This window comes from Staurois parvus, unplaced genomic scaffold (genome assembly GCF_062004578.1).
Source record: "Staurois parvus isolate SC_StPar_1 unplaced genomic scaffold, SC_StPar_1.0 ptg001258l, whole genome shotgun sequence".
Lineage (NCBI taxonomy): Eukaryota > Metazoa > Chordata > Amphibia > Anura > Ranidae > Staurois > Staurois parvus.
The window spans coordinates 157290-181559 of NW_028319054.1; the positions used below are offsets into that span (position 1 = coordinate 157290).

General features: G+C 40.7%; 1 protein-coding gene across 7 annotated transcripts in view; it reads left to right on the plus strand.

The window, feature by feature from the left end:
• The window catches only part of UIMC1 (ubiquitin interaction motif containing 1), a 152428-nt gene that overhangs the window by 77029 nt on the left and 51129 nt on the right, over positions 1 to 24270 (plus strand). For all 7 annotated transcript variants that reach the window (XR_016308014.1, XM_089660657.1, XM_089660656.1 and 4 more), the window contains exons 7-8: positions 6008 to 6078; positions 14275 to 14357. Coding sequence is in view for 6 of the 7 variants with exons in the window: in XM_089660657.1 (XP_089516783.1) it covers positions 6008 to 6078; positions 14275 to 14357 (154 nt within the window). In the remaining variant the exon portion in view is untranslated. The remainder of the gene's footprint in view (positions 1 to 6007; positions 6079 to 14274; positions 14358 to 24270) is intronic.

The following is a 24270-nucleotide window of genomic DNA, read 5'->3' on the forward strand; positions in this document are numbered from 1 at the left end:
AATGGAGTGGATAGTAGCTGCTCCAAATACTTGTACTAGAGAGCTGACCATTGGCTCTAAAAAGCAGTACTAGGGTGATGCCCGCAGCTGCAGGCATCTCTCCGGTACAACCATGGAAAGTCTAGTGACATACGGGTATGTTGCTGGTCCGGAAGTGGTTGGATAAATTCACATTTAAAAGAAAAAAGAAATGCAAAGCCTGGAAAGCATTACACCAGTGATCAGCAGTGATCCATGCTCCTACGGACTGACAGTATAAGCTGTCTGCCTGTACATCGTTTGGCCAGGCAGTTGCACAATGACAGGAAGAATCAATGCACTACCCGAGAGCACAACAGTGCTGTGGTAGTTCATTAAGAATTACAAGATGACATCTGAGAAGGTACTTGTAGCTCATTCATTCACAAAAGTATTTGAATGAATAACGCTGCCGTGTGGGCAGAGCCCCACACAACCACGCTTTTTTCAAATAGTGACAGCTGTCCTGAAGCTCCTCATGCTCCTTACACACAGAGGCACAGCATTGGTGAGTGGCTGCAGGTTGAACACGTAACGTTTCCAAAGGTGAACTTATCCTTTAAAATAAGACTGACCTATATTCCTCAACAGGTTCTCCTGGCGACTACAACCACCCCAATTTGCTTTCCTGTTACTCTGGAATTTTTTATCTTTCACCTGGCATAGCAACTTAAAGGATAGCATCACCTTGTATAGTATGTTACATGTTACACCCATATTTAGGGTGTAACAAGTAACATGATGGCAAGTGGACCCCCTTCACCAACCCCCCCAACAAGCATGCCAGGGTTCTGTCAGATTTATTATTGGTTATCGCAAACAGGCTTGGAGCACAAGTGCAGTGATTACCGCACTCATAGGCCACTGACACTTCCTCCAGTTCTCTAACTTCTAACTGCAAGTTTCTACCTTGGTGCAGAGCTGGTAGAGCCTATAGTAGCCTGTTCACTTCATTGGGGATCCACTGATTGTGGTTCATAATAATAATAATGCACATTTTTTTCAGCAAATGTGGGTGCATTTATTTTTTGTTTGCAAAAGGTAGACTTAGCAGTCTTAAGTGATCTGATCAGGTAGGATTTCCTTTACAAGAGGTAGTATCTTATAGACTCCAAGGCCCACTTCATCACCAGGCACTCATGCCCCACTATGCCACAATTATTTTCTGCAGTTCTTTTTTCAGCTTGGGTAAACCACATGGAGTTCTTCCAGATTTATCGACCGAGGGAGGACTGCTACCCTGTCCACACTCAGGCATCTGTTTTAACCACAAATTCTCATTTGTCTGGAGCAACTAAGACCCATTCTTTACACAGTGCGCAGCTTTCAGTTGCTGCACTTCCTGATTTGGGGTCTTTGTGAATGCTGTGTCCTTGGGTAGGTCTTTCAAGGGAGCTGCAGGGGTGGCAAAATTAGGGATGAACCTCCTATAGTAGCTGACTATACCAAGGAAGGTTTGCCATTCCTTTTTTTCAATAGCTGCAGCCACTATTGATGGTTCCCACTTTGTTAGTTTGTGGTTAAATAAGTCCCCTGCTAATGATGTACTGCAAATCCTCCATCCCTATAGCACATTATTTTGGATTGGCTGTCAATTACTTTCACAGTCTTACTAAAAATCACTGTATCATTTTATTAGGTGGCTCCATACTTTTGGTGTGGCTAAGAATTTTATTCGTAGCCCTTTGAATGACTGGTGGTGGTGGTGGTGGTTGAACTTGCAAAATCTGGTGCAACTGGTCATAGAAACCACCCAGCTTCTAGGTTTTGTTGTCAAAGCTTAATTGAACAAGCAAAAATTACAAGTTGATTGACTACCATGCACAGTGCACCAAATTTTGAGTGCACCAGTTTTAGTACATCTCCCCAAAGCAGAACGTGTCCAGTTTTCTTTTGATAAACTACTCAGACACACCTACTCTTTCATCTCCGCTATATAAAATCTAATCATTCTGTAGTATCTAAATATAATCTAGGAGGACAAATAACTCTCTATGAGAGAACACAGGAAATATATACAAAGGCAAAGGACATCTGTGAATTTTCTGGCAAGATCTACAGCTTTTTTTTTTTTGCACTTACAGAACAAATATAACAAAACACTTCCGATAGTATATTTTTACAGCCCAAAGTTGTTAGGGTTTACATACACTTTAAAGATGAATTCCAGGCATAGATATTTTTACATTGGTCTAGCTTTGGACCAATGTAGCTGTGCATATACCATGCCTGGCCAATGCCCTTGGAAGCTGGAAGTCGCTGCAACAGTGATCTCCACTAGCTTCTGGGTCTCGTACTGAGCAGCTGCCCTGCTGCATTGTGAACACAGGAGGTTGCTCGCTTGGCATGGGGGCCACACTAAAATGCACATAAACAGTTTGAAGTGGGAAAAACAAACACACTGGAACACATAACAGATAATCTAAAAATGCATGTAATTGTGCATGTGGAAATGCACACTGACAACAGGGATTGTAGTGTGAACTAGCCTTTAAGGCTAGGTTTTCATTAGCGGCAGAGATTTCCTCTCCTCTGAAAAGCGATTCATTGTGGATTGCTTTTCAGCAGTGTTTGACAGGGGATTGAGAGACAATATGTCTCCTCTCAATGCCTGTTTTAAACCCTTCTACAACCCCTTTCATGCTGCAACAATTGTAGGAAGGTTGCAGCATGGCCCCATTCATTTGAACAGGCTAAGTTAGGCAGCTCCACTGCTTGCTGAATGCAAAAGGAGGATAAAATGTGGTGGGGCATGTGTACACCCCCATTCAGCTGTCATCGCAGCTTGGGATGATTTGGTTGCAGTGGGGGGAAGGGGACCTGTAAAAACACAGCCAACCATGTGTTTTTAGCCCCCCCCCCCAATCACAGGTGTGAATGAGCCCTAACAAGTAAACAACAATTGCATCTTAGTTGAGCATAAGCTGGAACACGAGTGCAATTCCCTTTAAGAACAGAAATGTTCAGTCATCAAAGCAGTTTGTTTTTTTTTTTTTTAAATAAATTTTTGTTCCAGTGTAAAATGGGTGTAATAGTTTTATTTAAAGTAACCTATTATGTTTGTTGTCGCTAGTTTAAAATAGGTGAGGTGCTTATGAAATCAGCAGCTAAGGATTTGGTGAGAGACATGAGAATCACTTGGATATGTGTTGTTGGACTTTTGTGTGAGTAAACAGATTACATTACACATGGAAGGACTATATGGCGTATTTATAAAACAGTGAATGTGACTTCTGACAAATATTCACTGAAAGTGATTTGTTTTGGCGCATATGATTTAAATTACAGGAAATCATGAACTGCCTGTGAATGTCATATTTATTGCTTTATAAATATGTTCTTATGTCCCTCAGTTTACAGCTGTAGATATTTGCAGCAACAGACTATGGAGCCATGTGATGGGATAAGTAGTTTCATTCAGGGTGGATTTGATTTAAATCATGATTTAAATCACTAGTCAGTACGGCTTGATTTAAATCCTAGTTTTCTACATAGACTAATTCTTGCTGGTATAACTTTAATATGCAAGTAGATGAAGATTTTTAGAATAACAACTTTTCTTATTAGTTTTTTTATCCCCAGTTTAATAGGTTAATCATTCATATTTGGACAACTTTTCTGTTGTACTTAGGAAGGAGAAAAATAATCATTACCTTAATAATAACAATTTAAATAGATTTATTCAACTGAAACAATAACATTCCAGCATATGTTATTTGCTTAAACATCCATGTTTGTTAACTAATTTGGCTAAACAAAATATATATATTTTAAGAAACTTAGACTGTCAGCCCCTTCCTCCTCACACTTAGTTTCACTTTCTTCTTGTGCAGATCTATTCCACTCCAAACAATCAGAAAAATATTGTTTCTATTCTATTCACTGAACTTCTTGAAACTTAGCACTGAAGGGGTTGATTCTGTATTCATAGGTTTGTAGAAGTTAGGATTAAGGTCTTTTTCTTAACTCTGTTCATGTTATAACATTTTTGCTGTGAAGAAGAGGCATGTGATCTCCGCTGAGTCAAATTCAGTTTTGAGAACTGAAAAAGTAAACCAAGCATCTGTGATAATATCTTGTAGGCAGAGAAACTGCCCAATAATCTTACAAAAACCTCTGGAAGAGCATGACATTGTGAATGGATTCATGGAATTTATTTACCAAAAAAATTAAACATATACAGCCTTATTCTACATAATTAAAAAACGAATCATTATTTCATGATGGAATAACCTTTGGATGGTAATATATTTTCCTCAAAAAGCATTTTATTTAAAAAAAATCCGATTTAAATAAAATAAATCCGATTTAAATAAAAAAAATCTGATTTTTTTTTTTTTTTTTAAATCATTGATTTTTATCTACCCTGGTTTCATTGGATAAATGATCTTCACAGTATATGTGAACCCTTACCTTGTAAAACAATTCAGTTTAAAATATATGATTATAGTTACCCTTTTCTTGTGACAATGAGGGGGCATGACAGGCGCAGTCTGACCAGAACACAGGTACAGTCCAATGTAAAATGCAGATAGAAATATACTGTGAAAAGCGGGGCAGGTGGTTGTGTCAGCAGGAGGTAGAGGAACAGCAGTACACTGCTCTTCCATGTGAAGAGCTGTTCAGGGGGGATGTCAGCATGTCTGCCTGTTGGATTACAGGCCAATTAGAATGCAAAGAAGAAAACTGACCACACTGGAATGGTTGGGCTCTCATGCCCTGGCATAGTCAGTTTGAGATAGAAAGGCGGGGGACTGGCAGTATCACCAGATATTTCACACAAAGGAAGAAATACAAAGTGAACAGGATACTTTTTATCAAGAGTACATTTTAACACAGACATATATTATAAATATGAACTGTTGGGGTAGCATACACTTTCTCATATATTTTTTTTTTTGCGAATTGGCTTTTATTTTTGCACAGGTGGTTTAGAATTTTTGTGCTATTTATTAAATGACTATTTTGTCAATAGTACATTACAGAGTAGTACATAGCTTAGAAAAACTTTCTTTCTTGCAGATGTTGCTGTTTTTATTTTAACCACTTCAAGTCCGGACACTTTTACCCTCTTCCTGTCCAGGCCAATTTTCAGCTTTCAGTGCTGTCACACTTTGAATGACAATTTTGTGGTCACACCCTGTACCCATATGAATTTTTTTAGCATTTTTTTGAGACAGATAAAACTTTATTTTGGTGGTATTTATTCACCACTGGGATTTTTATTTTTTTGCTATATAAATGAAAAATTCCAAAAATATTGAAAAAGTGTTTTCCTTATACAATTTTGCAAATAAATAATCTTTCTTCGTAAATCTTGGCCAAAATTTATTCCGTTATCCTTTTAGTAAAAAAACATTTTTTACTTTTTTTTTTTAGATTATTATTTTGTTTTTTTTTGTTTTTTTTTAATACTGTCACCCAGCAGTGGGGGGGGGGGGGGTAATGAAGTTTTTTTTTTTTACACTGATTGCTTTTACACCCATAAAGGCTGTAAAAGCAATAATTTCTCCTTCTCTCTGGTTGCATTCTTGCAGCCATTGAGAAATACTGTGAGAGCAGTGATTGGTCACAGCTTGTCACATGGTACAAGGCTGTTGTGAATAGCCTTGTACCATGTCATCTCTGTGATCATTCACAGATTTCACTAGTAGTAAGCAATGATATCAGAAGTGACATCTTGCTTACTACTATACATATGATCACTGATTGGTCAATTAGTGATCACATGATCGGGACCTCACACAGAGGTCCTGTACAGCGATCAGTGTTCCGCTGTGTCCAGAGAACACAGCGGGAACCGGATCACGGTGCTGTGCGCTCCCAGGGAGCGCGTACAGTCCAAAATGGCGGGCACCGTTTATGAACGGCAAACCGCCCCTGCACTGCCCCCGCCTGGTCGTTTATATACATGTGCTGGACGGGAAGTGGTTAAGCTTCATGGTGAAATATTATTGCAGAAAGTAACTTCATTTTGTTATACTTTTAGTCCCATCTCGCCAGCTGATGTGAGGAAAGAACTGTCCATCGAGAATACCCAGGAAGAAAGCGTCTGTCCAGGTATGGCATTTATTTTCTGTTTACTCGACTTCTCTTATTTTTAGAAGATCTGTTCAACATTTGTAAATGATGTTGAATGTTGTTTACTTGGGTTCTGATATGTAACCTCTAAACGTAAACTAAGGGCTATACAAAAGAATCTTCCGCTAATATTCACTGATGAAAAGTTTCAAGTTGTGTATTATATTTCCTAGCACACAGACTTTCTCATACATAATATTGACAACTGTCAGCTTAGCACCAGCCTCACCTTTGTTTGGCCTGCATACAGAATGTGTTACTTGTTTACATATCAAAAAATACAGTGTAGGACACATACATCTCAGTACATTGTCCATACAGGTCAGCATACACAGTGCAGCATACATGCAGCTCAGTACCTTGTCCGTATATGTCAGTAAATGCTTCAGAACTTGTGAATGTGTGAGGAGCTTTGCCTCATGGGACATGCAATCCTGGGTAGGAGAAGAAAGTGAGTGATTCTAAAGGCCGAAGTTTTTTTTCCTTGCTATAGGGGCACTGTATACTATACTTTTCAGCTTGCTAGAGGGGCACTCTGCAGGCAGGAGGAGGGACCCCGGGAGAGGAGAATGAAGGCTGCTCTGTGCAAAACAATTGCAAAGAGCAGGTAACTATGAGAACTTTGTTGTTAGAAAAAAAAAATCCAACATTTACAATCGTTTAAGGGCTCTATGCAGGGAAGATCAGCATCTGAATGCAGAGAAGCTGGAGCCCAATAGATTGAAGGTAATATAAAGCATAGCAATTAAGTTTGCAGTAAAATTGTACCAGTATTTTGTATTATATTTAAATGATTATATACAAAGTCTCTTTCAGTACTACTTGCCCTCCAGAGGATTTACCCCCCTTCCTGACCAGGCCATTTTTTGCAATATGGTGCTGTGTTATTTTAACTGACAATTGCGTGGTCAAGCAACCCTGTACCCAAATTAAATTTATGTAATTGTTTTCCCCACAAACAAAGCTTTCTTTGGGTTCTATTTGAATGCCTCTGCGTTTTTTATTTTTTGCACTATAAACAAAAAAAGACCGACCATTTTGAAAAAAAACCCCAAAATATTTGCCTTTTTGCTATAAAACATATTCAATAAAATTTAAAAAATCACATTTCTTCATAAATTTAGGCCAAAATGTATTCTGCTACATGTCTTTGCTAAAAAACAAATCCCAATAAGTGCATAATAATTGGTTTACGTGAAAGCTATAGCATCTGCAAATGGTGGTATATATATTGGAATTTTTTTTTTTTTTATACTAGTAATGGCTGCGATCAGCGACTTATAGTGGGACTGCGGTGGGCATTCTGACACTGGGCAGGAACTGACTAACGGCTACTGACATTCCGGTGACACTATTATAGTGATCGGTGCCAATGAAAAGCACTGACCCTGTACTCATTTTAGTTTTAATTATATCTTTATAGATTTTTTCCAATACAAAATCCACTTTATAACAAACGTCATAAAACACAAATTCTTCTTACATTTATCCAATCCCTATTCCTCCTTCCCCTCCCCATCAATTACCCCTTTGTCTTCTTATTCTTTTCATTTTCTTCTTTGTCTTCTAGTATTCTCCTTGTCAACGTATCCACCATCTTATCCTTTTCCTTCTGTCTTATCCTTCTGCATACTCTTATTCCTATTACTTCCTTCTTCTTTACACTCCAACAGCTTCTAAATATCTTTTTGATTTTTTAAAGTCGTACCAACTACCCCAAGATTTTTTTAGATTTTTCAACTTGGCCTCTTCTATATGGTATAGTTCCTCCATCTTATATATATATATATATATATATACTCCACTCTAGTTATTCAGTCTTTTATTTTGGGTGGCTCTGTTGCTTGCCAGAGTTTAGGAATAAGGCCTTTGGCCGCATTTAACAAGTGATACAATATCATGTTCTTATAGTGCTTCACTGATGTCTCAGATATGTAAAAGAGACAGATCCACAGATCTAGCTGTATTAATTCTCAGTATCTCCTGTATATATTGAATTATCATGCGCCAGTACACCTGTATTTTGGGGCAATACCACCAAATGTGTGTCATTGTTCCCTTACTCCCACACCTTTGCCAACACATAGGTGATACATCTGGTCTTTGCTTATGTGCTATATTAGGTGTAATATACCATCTTACAAGACATTTATAATTCCTTTCAACTGTGTTCATATTCACCACCCCATGTGTTAATATAAACATTTAGTTTTTTTGTTTCTCATTCAATTTTGTTCCAAGCACCTTTTCCCACTTCTCTAAGAACCCTTGGAACTCTAATCCAGATAGTTCCGTAAGGATCTTATAAATTATAGAGGTAGCATGTTTTTGTATTTTATTTAAACTAAACATATGCTGTAAAGCAGGGCTTGAAAAAGCCGCTCGCCCGCTCGCCAAATGCGAGGAGAAATTCCTCTGTGGCGAGCGGCGAGCAGCGAACACAGATGAAGCATGGAGCGACTGCACCTGCGCTCCAAGCCTCACTGTGAAGCCGAGTTCCGGTTTACAACTTCCGGTTTCTGGCTTCTGTGGCACCGCCACTGAGGGGACTGGTGCAGGAGAGGTCCGCTCTCCTCCGCTGAGAGGAGACACCCTCTCCACCGCCGCGGGGGACCCGGGGGGACAGTAAGTACTGTATACAACATGTCCTATCACTATAATAAAATACAGGGGAGCTGGGATATACATTACTCAGTAATGTATATCCCAGCTGCCCTGTACTCCATTATAGTGTTGACATGTATACAGTAATGATTGCTGTATACATGTCATATCACTATAATGGAGTACAGGGGAGCTGGGATATACATACTGTATACATGTCACATCACTATAATGGAGTACAGGGGAAATGGGATATACATTACTGTATACATGTCACATCACTATAATGGAGTACAGGGGAGATGGGATATACATTACTGTATACATGTCACATCACTATAATGGAGTACATGGTTGCTGGGATATACATTACTGTATACATGTCATATCACTATAATGGAGTACAGGGGAGCTGCGATATACATTACTATATACATGTCATATCACTATAATGGAGTACAGGGGAGCTGCGATATACATTACTGTATACATGTCAGATCACTATAATGGAGTACAGGGGAGATGGGATATACATTACTGTATACATGTCAGATCACTATAATGGAGTACAGGGGAGATGGGATATACATTACTGTATACATGTCATATCACTATAATGGAGTACAGGGGAGCTGGGATATACATACTGTGTACATGTCATATCACTATAATGGAGTACAGGGGAGCTGGGATATACATTACTGTATACACGTCACATCACTATAATGGAGTACAGGGGAGATGGGATATACATTACTGTATACATGTCATATCACTATAATGGAGTACAGGGGAGCTGGGATATACATTACTGTATACATGTCACATCACTATAATGGAGTACATGGTTGCTGGGATATACATTACTGTATACATGTCATATCACTATAATGGAGTACAGGGGAGCTGCGATATACATTACTATATACATGTCATATCACTATAATGGAGTACAGGGGAGCTGCGATATACATTACTGTATACATGTCAGATCACTATAATGGAGTACAGGGGAGATGGGATATACATTACTGTATACATGTCAGATCACTATAATGGAGTACAGGGGAGATGGGATATACATTACTGTATACATGTCATATCACTATAATGGAGTACAGGGGAGCTGGGATATACATACTGTGTACATGTCATATCACTATAATGGAGTACAGGGGAGCTGGGATATACATTACTGTATACACGTCACATCACTATAATGGAGTACAGGGGAGATGGGATATACATTACTGTATACATGTCATATCACTATAATGGAGTACAGGGGAGCTGGGATATACATTACTGTATACATGTCACATCACTATAACGGAGTACAGGGGAGCTGGGATATACATTACTGTATACATGTCACATCACTATAATGGAGTACAGGGGAGCTGGGATATACATTACTGTATACATGTCATATCACTATAATGGAGTACAGGGGATCTGGGATATACATTACTGTATACATGTCACATCACTATAATGGAGTACAGGGGATCTGGGATATACATTACTGTATACATGTCATATCACTATAATGGAGTACAGGGGAGCTGGGATATACATTACTGTATACATGTCATATCACTATAATGGAGTACAGGGGAGCTGGGATATACATTACTGTATACATGTCACATCACTATAACGGAGTACAGGGGAGCTGGGATATACATTACTGTATACATGTCACATCACTATAACGGAGTACAGGGGAGCTGGGATATACATTACTGTATACATGTCACATCACTATAATGGAGTACAGGGGAGCTGGGATATACATTACTGTATACATGTCATATCACTATAATGGAGTACAGGGGATCTGGGATATACATTACTGTATACATGTCACATCACTATAATGGAGTACAGGGGATCTGGGATATACATTACTGTATACATGTCATATCACTATAATGGAGTACAGGGGAGCTGGGATATACATTACTGTATACATGTCATATCACTATAATGGAGTACAGGGGAGCTGGGATATACATTACTGTATACATGTCACATCACTATAACGGAGTACAGGGGAGCTGGGATATACATTACTGTATACATGTCACATCACTATAATGGAGTAAAGGGGAGCTGGGATATACATTACTGTATACATGTCATATCACTATAATGGAGTACAGGGGATCTGGGATATACATTACTGTATACATGTCATATCACTATAATGGAGTACAGGGGAGCTGGGATATACATTACTGTATACATGTCATATCACTATAATGGAGTACAGGGGAGCTGGGATATACATTACTGTATACATGTCATATCACTATAATGGAGTACAGGGGAGCTGGGATATACATTACTGTATACATGTCACATCACTATAATGGAGTACAGGGGAGCTGGGATATACATTACTGTATACATGTCACATCACTATAACGGAGTACAGGGGAGCTGGGATATACATTACTGTATACATGTCACATCACTATAATGGAGTACAGGGGAGCTGGGATATACATTACTGTATACATGTCATATCACTATAATGGAGTACAGGGGATCTGGGATATACATTACTGTATACATGTCACATCACTATAATGGAGTACAGGGGATCTGGGATATACATTACTGTATACATGTCATATCACTATAATGGAGTACAGGGGAGCTGGGATATACATTACTGTATACATGTCATATCACTATAATGGAGTACAGGGGAGCTGGGATATACATTACTGTATACATGTCATATCACTATAATGGAGTACAGGGGAGCTGGGATATACATTACTGTATACATGTCACATCACTATAACGGAGTACAGGGGAGCTGGGATATACATTACTGTATACATGTCACATCACTATAATGGAGTACAGGGGAGCTGGGATATACATTACTGTATACATGTCATATCACTATAATGGAGTACAGGGGAGCTGGGATATACATTACTGTATACATGTCATATCACTATAATGGAGTACAGGGGAGCTGGGATATACATTACTGTATACATGTCATATCACTATAATGGAGTACAGGGGAGCTGGGATATACATTACTGTATACATGTCACATCACTATAACGGAGTACAGGGGAGCTGGGATATACATTACTGTATACATGTCATATCACTATAATGGAGTACAGGGGAGCTGGGATATACGTTACTGTATACATGTCATATCACTATAATGGAGTACAGGGGAGCTGGGATATACATTACTGTGTACATGTCATATCACTATAATGGAGTACAGGGGATCTGGGATATACATTACTATGTACAGTTTTATATTTTGGACTATTCTAAAGAAAAATGTAATTTCATAAGCTTTAAGGGAGCGGGGGTTGGGTTTGGGGCAGACCTGGGCAAGGTTGGGTGGGGCAACTGGTGGAGAGTAAGTTTTGTGAACGGCTAGTAGGTCTGGACTCAAAATTTTAACCCCTGCTCTAAAGGATACATATCCTCTATCCTTAATGGTTGTGGGAGCCTTGCAACAAAATGTCTTGTTTGATGATACCGCCATTCATATAATATTGAAAATATTTCCTTCTTACTTTTAAATCATGAAAATAACATAATTCCCATTTATTTACAATATCTTTCAAACGTGTGTTGCTATCCTTTATCCATTTTTCCGAGATACTTTCATTCCCCGGTGGGAAAAATTTTGTTCTCACCAATGGTATTAAAAGTGAGTTATACTTCCTTTCCTTCTGCTTGTGCAATACATCCCATATCCTCAATACATTCCGTTTCAAAGTGCTAGTGTCTTCATCCAAAGTATGAAACTCATGTGGTAGCCAAATAATCCTATCTAATTGTGCCTTACTTAGTGTATTCTCCATTTTTACCAAACTTCTCTGTGTATTATATATCCAATCCCCTATTCGTGACATTAGCACTAAGATATAATATCTCCGGAAATATTTAGTCCCCTTCTTAGTTTATTACTACTCAAAATTACATATTTAACTCTTGGTTTTTTATTTGCCCATATGTATCTGAGTATAATTTTTTTAAGGGTCGCAAAAAAAAAGGTTCTCCAATGTCTGAATTTTGAAAGTTAAAATACCACAGGTTAAATTTGAACTAGGAGCTCTCACCTATTTTCAGAGCTGTTGTCCTTAAAGGAGAATTTCATCCTTTCCCCTAATATTTTTTTTCCTCTGCTTACCTGATCCTGTGTTCTGCACAGTAGGGATACTCACCTAGACAGATTCAGTGTTGTCCTGCTGGGGTCCTCCTCTCTGCAGCTGCTGCATGGGTCTGGTGCCGCCATGTTGCCTTCTGACAGCTGCCAAGTCGTCCGACCACAGGTGCTGCTAGGCCCCCCCCTCCCCCCTCCCTCCCTCCTCCCCTCCCTCCCTCCCCCCTGCCACCACCATGCTTCACTGTTGGAATGGTATTGGGCAGGTGATGAGCCGTGCGTGGTTTCCTCCAGACATAACATTAGAATTGAGGCCAGACAGCTCAATCTTGGTTTCATCAGACCAGTGAATCTTGTTCCTCAGTCGGAGAGTTTTTCAGGTGCTTTTTTACAAACTTCAAGCGGGCTTTCATGTGTTTTGCACTGAAGAAAGGGTTCTGTCTAGCCACTCTGCCATAAAGCCCAGATCGGAGGAGGGTTGCAGTGATGGTTGTCCTTCTGGAACTTTGTCTCATCTCCACACAGGATCTCTGGAGCTCAGTCAGAGTGATCATCATCGGATTCTTGGTCACCATTCTTACGAAGGCCATTCTCCTCTGATTGCACCAGGAGACCAGCTCTTGGAAGAGTTCTGGCTGTGCCAAACTTTCTCCATTTGATAATTATGGAAGCCACTGTGCTCTGTGGAACCTTCAGTGTAGCAGATTTTTTTTGTAGCCTTTCCTAGATCTATGCCTTGCAATAATCATGTCACTGACCTCTGCAGGCAGTTCCTTTTGACCTTGTGGCTTTTGCTCTAATACAGTATGCATTGTCAGCTGTGAGGCCTCTTATAGAGAGGTGTGTGCCTTTCCAAATCAGGTCCAATTTAATTTACCACAGGTGGACTCCAATCAAAGTGTAGAAACATCTCAGCAACGATCAAGAGAAACAGGAGGCCCTGGAGCTAAATTTCAAGTGTTGTAAAGGTTCTGAATACTCATGTTAAAGTGATATTTCAGTTTTTCCTTTTTCATAATTTGCAAACGTTTCTAATATTCTGTTTTCACTTTGCCATTATGGGGTATCGAGTGTAGATTAATGAGAAAAAAATGAATTTAACAACGGTATCAGCCTGCAACATAACAAAATTGAAAAAAGTTAAGGGGGTCTGAATACTGTATGAATGCACTGTACGCACTGCATAATTCGGCTCTACCTCAAAAGAATTAACATGAGCAGTAGTAGAGCTGAAATCTGCAATATACTGTATTTTATTTATGATTCTATGTTTAACTTGGCATTGACTTTTTGTTTTTATTTGTGGCTAAGGGTTATGGCTACCTTAAAATTTGCATTTGCTTTGATTTGTATAGATGATTTGATTATGCAGTGACAGGAAATTATATTTTGCCTTAAATTTTATCCTACAGAGACACAACTTGGCTCAGAAATTCAGAGCAATGATCAAGAGAACCAACCAGATTTAACTGAGACGGCCTCATTGTCATCACAAGTAAGACTTGTTTAATCAATGGCATGACAGTTCACAATGAAAATCAGATGGTGCTTGAGCACTGGCTAAACCCAAACAAAAGTGATATTTAGCCTGGGTTCACACTGATGCAGTGCGGCACATCGGATGTGATTTGCACAGAAACCACACCGCATTCCTGTGTAAATCACATGTGATTTATGTGTGGTGCAATTTGAGCCATTCACTTTGTATGGCTTAAATAGCACTGCATCGGCAGCAAAAAAGTGCAGGGCCCTCTTTTTTGTCCGCACCAGACTCGGATGCCATGGGTGTTCACATCCATGCGATCCGATCCTTCACATCGCACTGCATTTTGTGAATTGATTTCAGGATGTTGTTAACTTTAAATGCACACCCGCAGCGGTTCGTATGAACGAGGTGCGATTATGATGCGGTGTGGATTTCGCACAGAAACCGATGCAAATTCCACACCGTGTCAGTGTGAACCTGGGCTTAAAGTAGTTTTACTGGCTTACATGAAAAATAATGTCGGGGATGCACAGGTTGTGTTCATCATGGTGCTTTCAGTCATATAGATGTGGTTGTGTCTGAGCAGCCCTGTGTTCCAGTACATGTCTATGAGACTGCTGGCATGCCAATGCAAGCAAAACCTGTGCTTCCCAGTGCCACCACTACATGGCCCTGCATGAGGCACGCAGCGAATCACCAAAAGGGCCTTAAAAAGATTAGGCTTACTGGAAAAGGTGCTGGGTAAGGCATTATTTATTTGTCAGTGTAAGGGTAACATACATGTAAGTTATGGGAAGAGCTTGGTGGGCTCTGTATTCTTATATTTAGCGGAAGCTCCAATCGTGAGATTTCCCTGCCATAATTTTATACTTGTTCTGTCCATTGAGAGTTCTGAATGTTAATACCCATCTTTGCATTCTCCAGCACCTTCTGCTGCATTCTCCATATTATAATATGACATAAATTAAAAAATACAACATGAAGAGTGGGACCCCGAACCTCCGTAAAGGATACAGTAGGGGTGCATACCCAGGAACATAACCACAAAAATCTCACTAAGTCCCGGCAAGCAAGTGTAAGAAACTGACGGGGGTTTAATTCTCCAGCATCTACCCAAAACGAAAATATCTCGGGGGAACTGACACTTTGCATAGCAAAGTCAAATGCCCTTTACGTTTGACCTTTCAACAAGCTTTTTCTTACCTGGCATGCACATCCATTGGTATGTACATGCTGGGGAATCTCCCTCTGTTTGCTTTTAGGCCTCATGCACACAGGACGTTTTGCAAACTCTCCTAGAAGCCTTTTCTCATGGCAGCAGCAATTGACACAAAAAACGCCTGATGCTTGTAAAAGTGTAATGCGTTTAGGCATGTTTACAGGCGTCAAGCACTTGGGCCTTAATTCATTTAATTGCCCATAATAATAATACGGCCATTGAAATGAATGAATGCTCAAGCGCTAAATGTGCCTAGCGTTAACACATGTTTACATGTGTATAGACACGTTTACAAGCGTCACGCGTTTTTTCTGTCAAAAGGCTGCTGCTCCTGGACACACTGGCAGTAGTTTTTTTTTTTTCGTGCTTCCAAGCTCTCCTGCTACTTAAACTCTGCTAAAAAGTTTGTGTGTGCATGGCTACACACACATAGGCTAGCATTCAGGGAAGTTTAGGCAGGGAAAAAAGTGCCTGAGGCCCATAGAAGCAGCTGTAAAAATGCCCAGTGTGCATGAGGCCTAAATGTAGTCATCTGGAGCACCAGGCTATCCCTATTAATGTCTACCATTTACCCAGAGATAAACAGAATACCAGGGAAAAAGGAAACACCCTTTTTATCCCAATTACCCTTAGCCATCTGATACCATTGTTCATGTACATACATAGGAAGATTTTTGCAGGACCACTAGAAAATCATTTGCATTTTGCAAACCAGAGGTTCCTCCGATGTATGGTGAGCTGCTCTTTTGTAAGTGGTCTCTTTTCATGTAAGGTTGCAGTATGAACAGGGATTACTACACTAATCAGCAAATACACTAGAGAGGAGACTGAGTTGGCAAGGACAGAAAAGTGTTGTAGTGTACCTCGGCCTCTAGCCATCTGCACTGAGTCACCAGCTACCCAACCTGGGATCTTAAATACATTCTAATCTTTTGATTGGGGTTTACTTGGCACTTGGCCACCTGGACTAGCCTGCTTTACTAACAAGTTATACAAATTAATTTATGTTTACACAGTAGTCACCAGCAAAACATCTGTTTATTACACTACCCATCTGGACTGTAGACCTTTTTACAAATTAGTTTCTGTACAGGGCTCTCTTTGCACACTAGCCACTCTGTTGTGATTTGCTTTAAAAAGAAAAAAAAAAAAATCTGTGTTCAGAAAAATACATAGACTGGCATTGCTGACTCCTTTATGTAAAATTTCAAGTTGTCATACTGGCCCAGTGTCGTAAAGTTTGGGAAGTTGGAGTGATCTGATGTGTACTTTTCTTCCTGGTCAGTAACTCAAAACGTATTGAAACCAAAGGACCGGCATTATGATTGACTAGCTAGGATTTTCAGAAGTGAAGTGCAGTATCAAACAGTATTCATTGGTGTTATTTTAAATTACACAGGACAGATGTGCTTACTTTTTATAATAGCCTCATGAACCACTGTGTACATTATGCCCTGTGATGTAAACTGAGAGAGGGCACTTAATCCAAAGGTGGAGTGTTACAGAAAAGGGATCTGTAAAAGCAAATGTTTTTACCATGTGATTGCGTACTGTATTCTGCAGTATATTATTATTATTATTGTTCAAGATTTATATAGTGCCAACAGTTTGCTCAGTGCTTTACAATATAAAGGGAGAAAATACAGCAACAATACAGTTCAATACAAGATGGTTAGGAGGGCCCTGCTCCTTGGAGCTTACAATCTCAGAGGGAATATTATACATATGAAAGTAAGAACTGGACATCTGCAGTTCTGGTTGGAGAACTATTTCTCCATCCCTGACCTATTTCACTATCACTGACACTTTTGCCCTTTGTACAACTCTTCACACCACCCCTGCCACGATACACAAATGTTCTTTTGTCCCAGTTATTTTCTGTATTTGCTCCCTATTGCTGCCCGTTTTGCTGTCAGCACAATCTATAGTGTGTTTTGTTCATCTATACTCCACCTGAAAATCCAATTCTGCCACCTCTACTTGTAACAAGCCAGCAATTACGGGCCTGTACATCATTTCAAGTTGGGCTGGAAGAAAGCTGAAGGTCAGATAGTGTAAGGACAAGCACCAGACATGTTGATAAATAGAAATGGTGTATACCCACTCTACCTCAGTCCGCCATAGGACTCAGGAAACTGTTGCCCGGCCAAGCCTCCCATTTACCCTCATTTACTGAAAACTGTAGTGCAAAGATCTGCTCACGTCTGTAAGTTTTGATTCTTTATTCAGTGCAAAAACAGCTTAGTCTGCTAACACATTTTGGCATTTGGTTACAGGATTAGAATAAGAGAATTACTCTAATTTTAATATGCGTTGTGTGGCAATATGTAGTAGGCACCACCTGCTCATTGAGATTAAGGATAGGGGAACGTTATTGCGGAGGCTGTAATGCCAATGCTCTCTGAACATCAGATTCGTCCACGCACTTTTTTTTTTTTACACATGCTGGGGACGTGACATCATTCACATTTATTTGGTTTAAAAGAGTGTGCTTTTTATCCAAAATGGGGGGGGGGGGTTGTAACCTGAAAAAAGACTCCTAGAGCTAGGGCTATTGCCCACTCTCAGCTGACATGGCAGATCCGCTCCAGGCTTTAGAAGGATCCCAACCATACTGTTGGTATCCACCCAGCTATCTGATTGACAGCTGACCCCTCCTGTCACCACGAAGCTGAGAGCCCAGAGCCAGCTGCACCCACTCCCTCTCCAGCCTGGCATTCCAGTGAACACTGCAGGAGCAGAGTGAAGAGCAGTGACTGACCGTCACGCCTCTCCACTCTGAGCAGTGTTAGAGCTGAGCGATCACTCAGTTCTCAGGCTTAGAGCCAACATGGGAAAACTGCAACATCACACTGATGCTGCAGCATAGAGGTGAGCATGTAGAGTTTTTTTTCATACCTCTTTAGGAGGAGGTTTGTGAAACCTGTTTTTCATCCATTGCATTATGTTTTGGTTGCTATTGTTGAAAATGTGGAGAGAAAGCAACAGTATAGAGTAATAAGTTAATGCAGACAGGCAGAATAGACATGGAAGAGAGGTGGGGAAAACAGAACAAGGGGGTCACTTCAGTAAACATGTATTTTTCCAGCTGGTGTCCAAACGGTTGCAGTTGACAATTCAGAATTGCAGCCACAGTTGTCATAAACAAATTCCATATTGTCTGCTAAATGACAGGCAGTCTGAGTTGCACTAGATGGACATCTGATTACTATATCTGTGTAAGTAATATATGCATAGCATTGACACTGTGAGTTGCGAGCTGTTGGTTTGAGTTCCTTGTAAGGCTGTAAAAAAGTTATTTTGTACACAAATTATGTTGCTTAAAGTGGCTGTAAACCCCCCCAAAAAAATCAAAATTGAAATGACCAGTCTATCTCACACAGCATAGCAGCAGAAGTCACCTGTCCCTAGTCTGGCCAAAAAAGGAGCAGCCAGTCATCTGAAATCCTCTCTGCTTTCCTACAGTGAAAAATCGGACTCACGAAAAAAATTTGTGTCACCACACCCCCTCTCCTCTGACTGACAGACTAATTAGGAGTCAGCTCCAGCCTGAGGAGACTGAGAAAACAGTTATCCCCATAAGGGCAGAATTTGAGGCACCGGAGACTGCAGACTTTCATAGGCTGGAGGGAGCTGAGCAACTGTGGGGAATTTTTTTTTTTTTTTTAAGTCCGCAAACGTGCAACTATAACTAAAAACCCGTAAGTGTTCACAAAAAAAGTGCAAGTGCAAAACACCACACGAAAAAGTGCACTTAGGGGTGTGCTTTGTCCTTCCACCGAAGGGGATGGACCACTACCCTGATCCCCCGGGGCACGAAGCTCCTGACAGGGACAAGGTTCCCATTTGGTCCTCCTGGCCAAAAGGCCTGGTGGACCACCATTCCTTGTGTCCAGCCGAAGCCAGACACCCAGTACTTGGTAAGGGGGCTCTCCCGAAGAGAAAACCCCCTAGGGACAGGGGAGCAAGGAACCAAAAGGCCACACATCCTCCCCCTAGACTTCAGGGCAGGCCCGAGGACCCACACCCTCCATCCTGTGAGGAAAACACACACATAAGTAAAGAAAAAGTGGGAGGTGTTAAATAAATAGAAAATAAAAAAGTGGTCGTGCGAAATAGTGCACAGACCAGGCCCTGAGGCCTGTAGCAAAAATTGCCCTGGTCCTAGCCAGAAGGCCTGGTCCTAAGGGCGCTGTGCAGAAAAAGTTTGTAAACAAGTGACCATGTGCCATTTTCACACAGTGGGGTCCCACACCCAGGTGCTACTAGTGGCACCCCTGAGGCGACTACTCGGGGCACTGGTTTGCGGACTCTCTGCCTTCCCGACCCCTGGCCAGACAAGGTAGATCCGTCCAAATCAGGAGGTACTGGGTCTTTCAGATGTTCCAAAGGGGATTTACTACCAGGCCCCAGCTACGTGTGGGCATCCCGGGTTCTATTCCCCCCGTAATAGCCATCCAGACCCCCATCATACCAGCAGGGGTACTGTGGGGAATTACTTAGTGTGACCCTGCCGACACTATGTGTTTATCTCTACTAAGGAAAGAGGAGGAGGGGGGATACATGGTTTTACAGGTCATCATATTCAACTAAGGGAGCACAACAACCTCACACAGATTTAACCCCACAGTTCCCGGGGAGGGAGCCTGAGCAGAAGAATCACAATTAACCCCTCAATTCAGTAGTTTGGCACTTGTACTGTACTGCCCTACTTTCAAGTAACGCCTGATAGTTACACAGTGCAAGTGCCCAGTCATTGGGTTAATTGTGATCCTCCTGCTCGGCTTTCTCCCTGGCAGCTGTGGGGTTAAATCTGTGTCATATAGTAAGCACATAGTGTCAGCATGGTCCGCTGAATAATTCCAGAGCTAAGCTATTTTGGGAGTGATCTGTGTGGATGGCTGTGGGAAACACACCCCCTTCTGTCATGTTCCTGCATGATACTCCTAATTAGTCTGTCAGTCACAGGAGAGGGGGTGTGGCGACACAATTTTTTTTCATGTGTCGGGTTTTTTTTATTGTAGGAAAGCAGAGAGAATTTCAGATGACTGGCTGCTCCTTTCTTGGCCAGACTATGGACAAATTACTTCTGCTGTTATGCTGTGTGAGGTAGTCGGGTCATTTAAATTTTTATTTCTTTGAGTTTACATACGAATGTAATAGCAAAAGATATTTAAAACCTACAAATAGGTATTTTTGTAGCTTATTGAATTTAAAGCTGTGATAGCAGCAGTGAGGGTGTCTTTCCTTTTAAGCTGAAAGAAGTTAGATGTTGTTTTACAATAATTTTCATCATTTTGTGTTTCCATGGTGACCACATTCTTTGAGGACTGTGCAATAAAGCCAAACTATTTCACTGAATGAACTACAGTTATTAGATGCACATTTGCAAGTATGTCATATTCTGGGAAGATCAAGTATCCATATAGGTGGAAATGGATCCCCAGAATTTTGTTTTCTATGTCACTGCAAAGATGACCAACACAGCATGTTGGAATTTAATGACAAAAACATAAAAATATATCAGCTTTGATGCATTCTTACACATATACTGTAAATACATACCATAGTGGCATTTCACTTCCATGTGAAAAGTAAAGCTTTTTAGTGAGTTTAATAACTGTTTTCATAGATAAGTACTTTTTGTTTCATCTAGCACCCAAGACACACATTTTGCACCAGATTTAGAGCTCCGTCTGAGCATCTAGATCTTTATCTTTATCCTGTGGCTCAGGAGAAAGGTTTCAGTACAGAAGTGTGGCAGTTAAAATAAAATGTTGCTGAACAAATGTAGCACAGAGGGTCAACACTGTAAAGTTCCTGAAGCCCAGCTGAAGTTTTACAGCGTTTTATTTCTTTATAGTTCTGTACCCCTGCATTTTATGATTTGTGACTGTTTGTGCTTGGAAACACCTTAAAATACTCTTTTCTTTCTGTAAAATGCTGCTTCCTACTCCCACTCATAGTTGAGTGACAGCTACAACCCTCAGTAAAAGTGTCCTCGCACAGACTTTTATTGCAGAAAAAAGAGAGAGTGTTTGTCCAGGTCTGTTACTGAGTACCGATTACTGAGTGCATGTGGTCTAGCTCTTGCCCATTGGACTGCTCATTAAGGCCTCCTCTATGTGGCCACATACACTGGATTTCAGGCTCATAGAACTGTCCCTAACCACAGATAACCACATGATGTGCTGCTACATGTGAACAGCGATGGTTGAAGTCAGCCACCGTTATTTGCATGTACTTGTCATTGCAGTCACATGAGTCTGCTGATCCTTGTGGCTGGAATCCCGTGTATGTGGTTAAACAGCCGTGAAGAATGCTTCGTATTTAGACACCTTGGATAACTGTTGTAACAGGAAAGCGGAGGTTAGACTATGAAAATGCAGGTTATTGGGTGCTATCTGACTGCATATCTATTTTGGATATTTCAGCTGGGCTCTAGGGCAAACACAATGTTTGTTTGGTATGAAGGTCCCCCTACGTAATGTTCTTTCACTACTTTCTACAGCTTTTGAAGAGCCTTACAACAAGCTTCAACCATCTCTATAGGTAACTCAGAAAATACCCAATGCTTCTGGGTTTGGTGCCTCTTTTATACAGACCAAAGTGACATAGAGCTATGGAAAACTTTTAAATAAAAAAAGTATTGTGGACTACTGTGTCAGTTGCATTTTGTCTTGTGATGGTTAAACATTTGCAGAGAAAGCATTGATAGTACAAAGCTTTACAGTTATACAGAAATGCAAGAGAGACATAAAACTTATTTTGGCAGCATATTGACTTGATAGTCATGATAGCAGCAGTGAGGGTGTCTTTCATTTTAAGCTAAAAAAAAGTCAGATGTTGTTTTTAAAATGACTTTCATCATTTTTTTGTTTCCATGGTGATCACATTTTTAGAGGTCTGTACAATAAACTGGTCTTCAACTGGGCTTTAAAGGACAACTTCAATTTTACTGATGTTGTCTTGTAGTAACCCCTCACCCCTCTTGAGTGCAACCTGCTGTGTTGTATACTTGCCTCCCTTCCCATTCCATTGACATTCACTGTGTACCCTGACAGGCATTGAAAACACTTCCTTCCAAAAATGTTGCTGCTGACTCTCCTTAGTGCACATGGATTTGTATGTGGATTGCAGTTCTGTTTGTTCAGATTAATGCAAGATCAGTAATACCTTGCGAGCCTGAACCCATGCTGCAAGGGTGGCCTGCAGTGTTGCTTTGAGCATTACATCATACTTGGGTGCTCACCTCGGCACTTAGTGCAACACATATAGTTAGCCACAGGTCCAGGGCTGTGGTCAGTTCATTCCCTCTGGGAGTATGCCCACCATTACAGGCAAAGCCTAGACCCATACAGGGAATAGCAACATGGAAAGGTAAGACATGCCCATCCTGTTATTGAACAATTACTGTAGTCTTATAGCAAGTTTGAGGGCTCGTTCACACCATGGTGCAGAGATGTCAGTTTTTCTGCACACGTTCTGCAAGGACATAGTAAAATCAATTGTTCTCTATGTGCCCTGTTCACAGCACAACATTGGTATCGTGCAGATCTTTTCTGCACAGGAATCTGCAACATGCATCAGTTTCCATCAGTTTTTCTGCATGTATGATGAGACTTGAGACTTGAGCTGGCCATAAAAGGATCGAATTTTGGCCCGTTCAGCAGGGATTGGCTGAGATTTGAATCATCTATGAGCAGGCTGGTTGTACAGGAGTTGCCTTCAGTACAGCTAGCTTGTTGGATTTTTTGCATTCATTTACTGCCAGCGGCTCTAGACACCAGCAGTGATCATTGCGTTCTGCCGACAGGAGAGGCTCCCTGCAGGCAGAACACAATAGTGCTGCAGGAGGGATTCCTCCATCAACACTGACTATGTTGATGGAGAAATTGAGCAATTTTCTTTCCAGCAACCACCTCCTGCAATTGTATCATCTATGGCTTGCCTTAAAATCTCACTACTTGCAATATACTTATTAGAGTCTCCTAATAGTATTCATTTTTACAATGAAAACTATCAGGGAACAGAGAATTGCATTTGACTTTATTCATTTATCAAGTGTTTAAACTTTCAAACTTGGCGGTACAATTTCCACCATTCAGAGCTTAGTTTCAGGTGGATGACTAGCTGTTGCATCACACCGTAGGTTGCACTATTGCCAAAACTTCCACCCATTTCATTCCACTCTCTTCCCATGAGGACTTTCTTACAAGATGGTTGACTTCTAGGTAGCTTTGCATCCTTCTCTGCACATGCTTACCTCATTTTCTCACCCTACTCTGAGAGTATTCCACAGGGAAATACCCACACTGATCGCAGTGGCAGAAGCCAGATGGAAGGGAATCATGGCAAAGGCTCAGACATACATTTTTTCTGCCAATGGGCTGCAAAGCACTCGAATTGCTCTGTGCAGGACCCTATTTTAACACCAGTCTGTGCATCCAGTTAGCTGTATCTCAGGCATGCAACAAGAAGCCAATCTGTCCTAGGCAGATTTATCTGCAGCTGTGTCAGAGTTGCTAATACAATTATCAGCCTTAATTCAGCCATCACTGTTCAGAGCCCAAAAGTTCTAGGCCTCTAGGCCTCTTCTCCACTGCCATCTTCTCTACCTGAGTCAAAAGTGGAACCACTTCCCTTAGAAATAGGTATGGAAAACTTAAGAAAACCTGGACGTGGTGTTGGAGGAGGTTACAG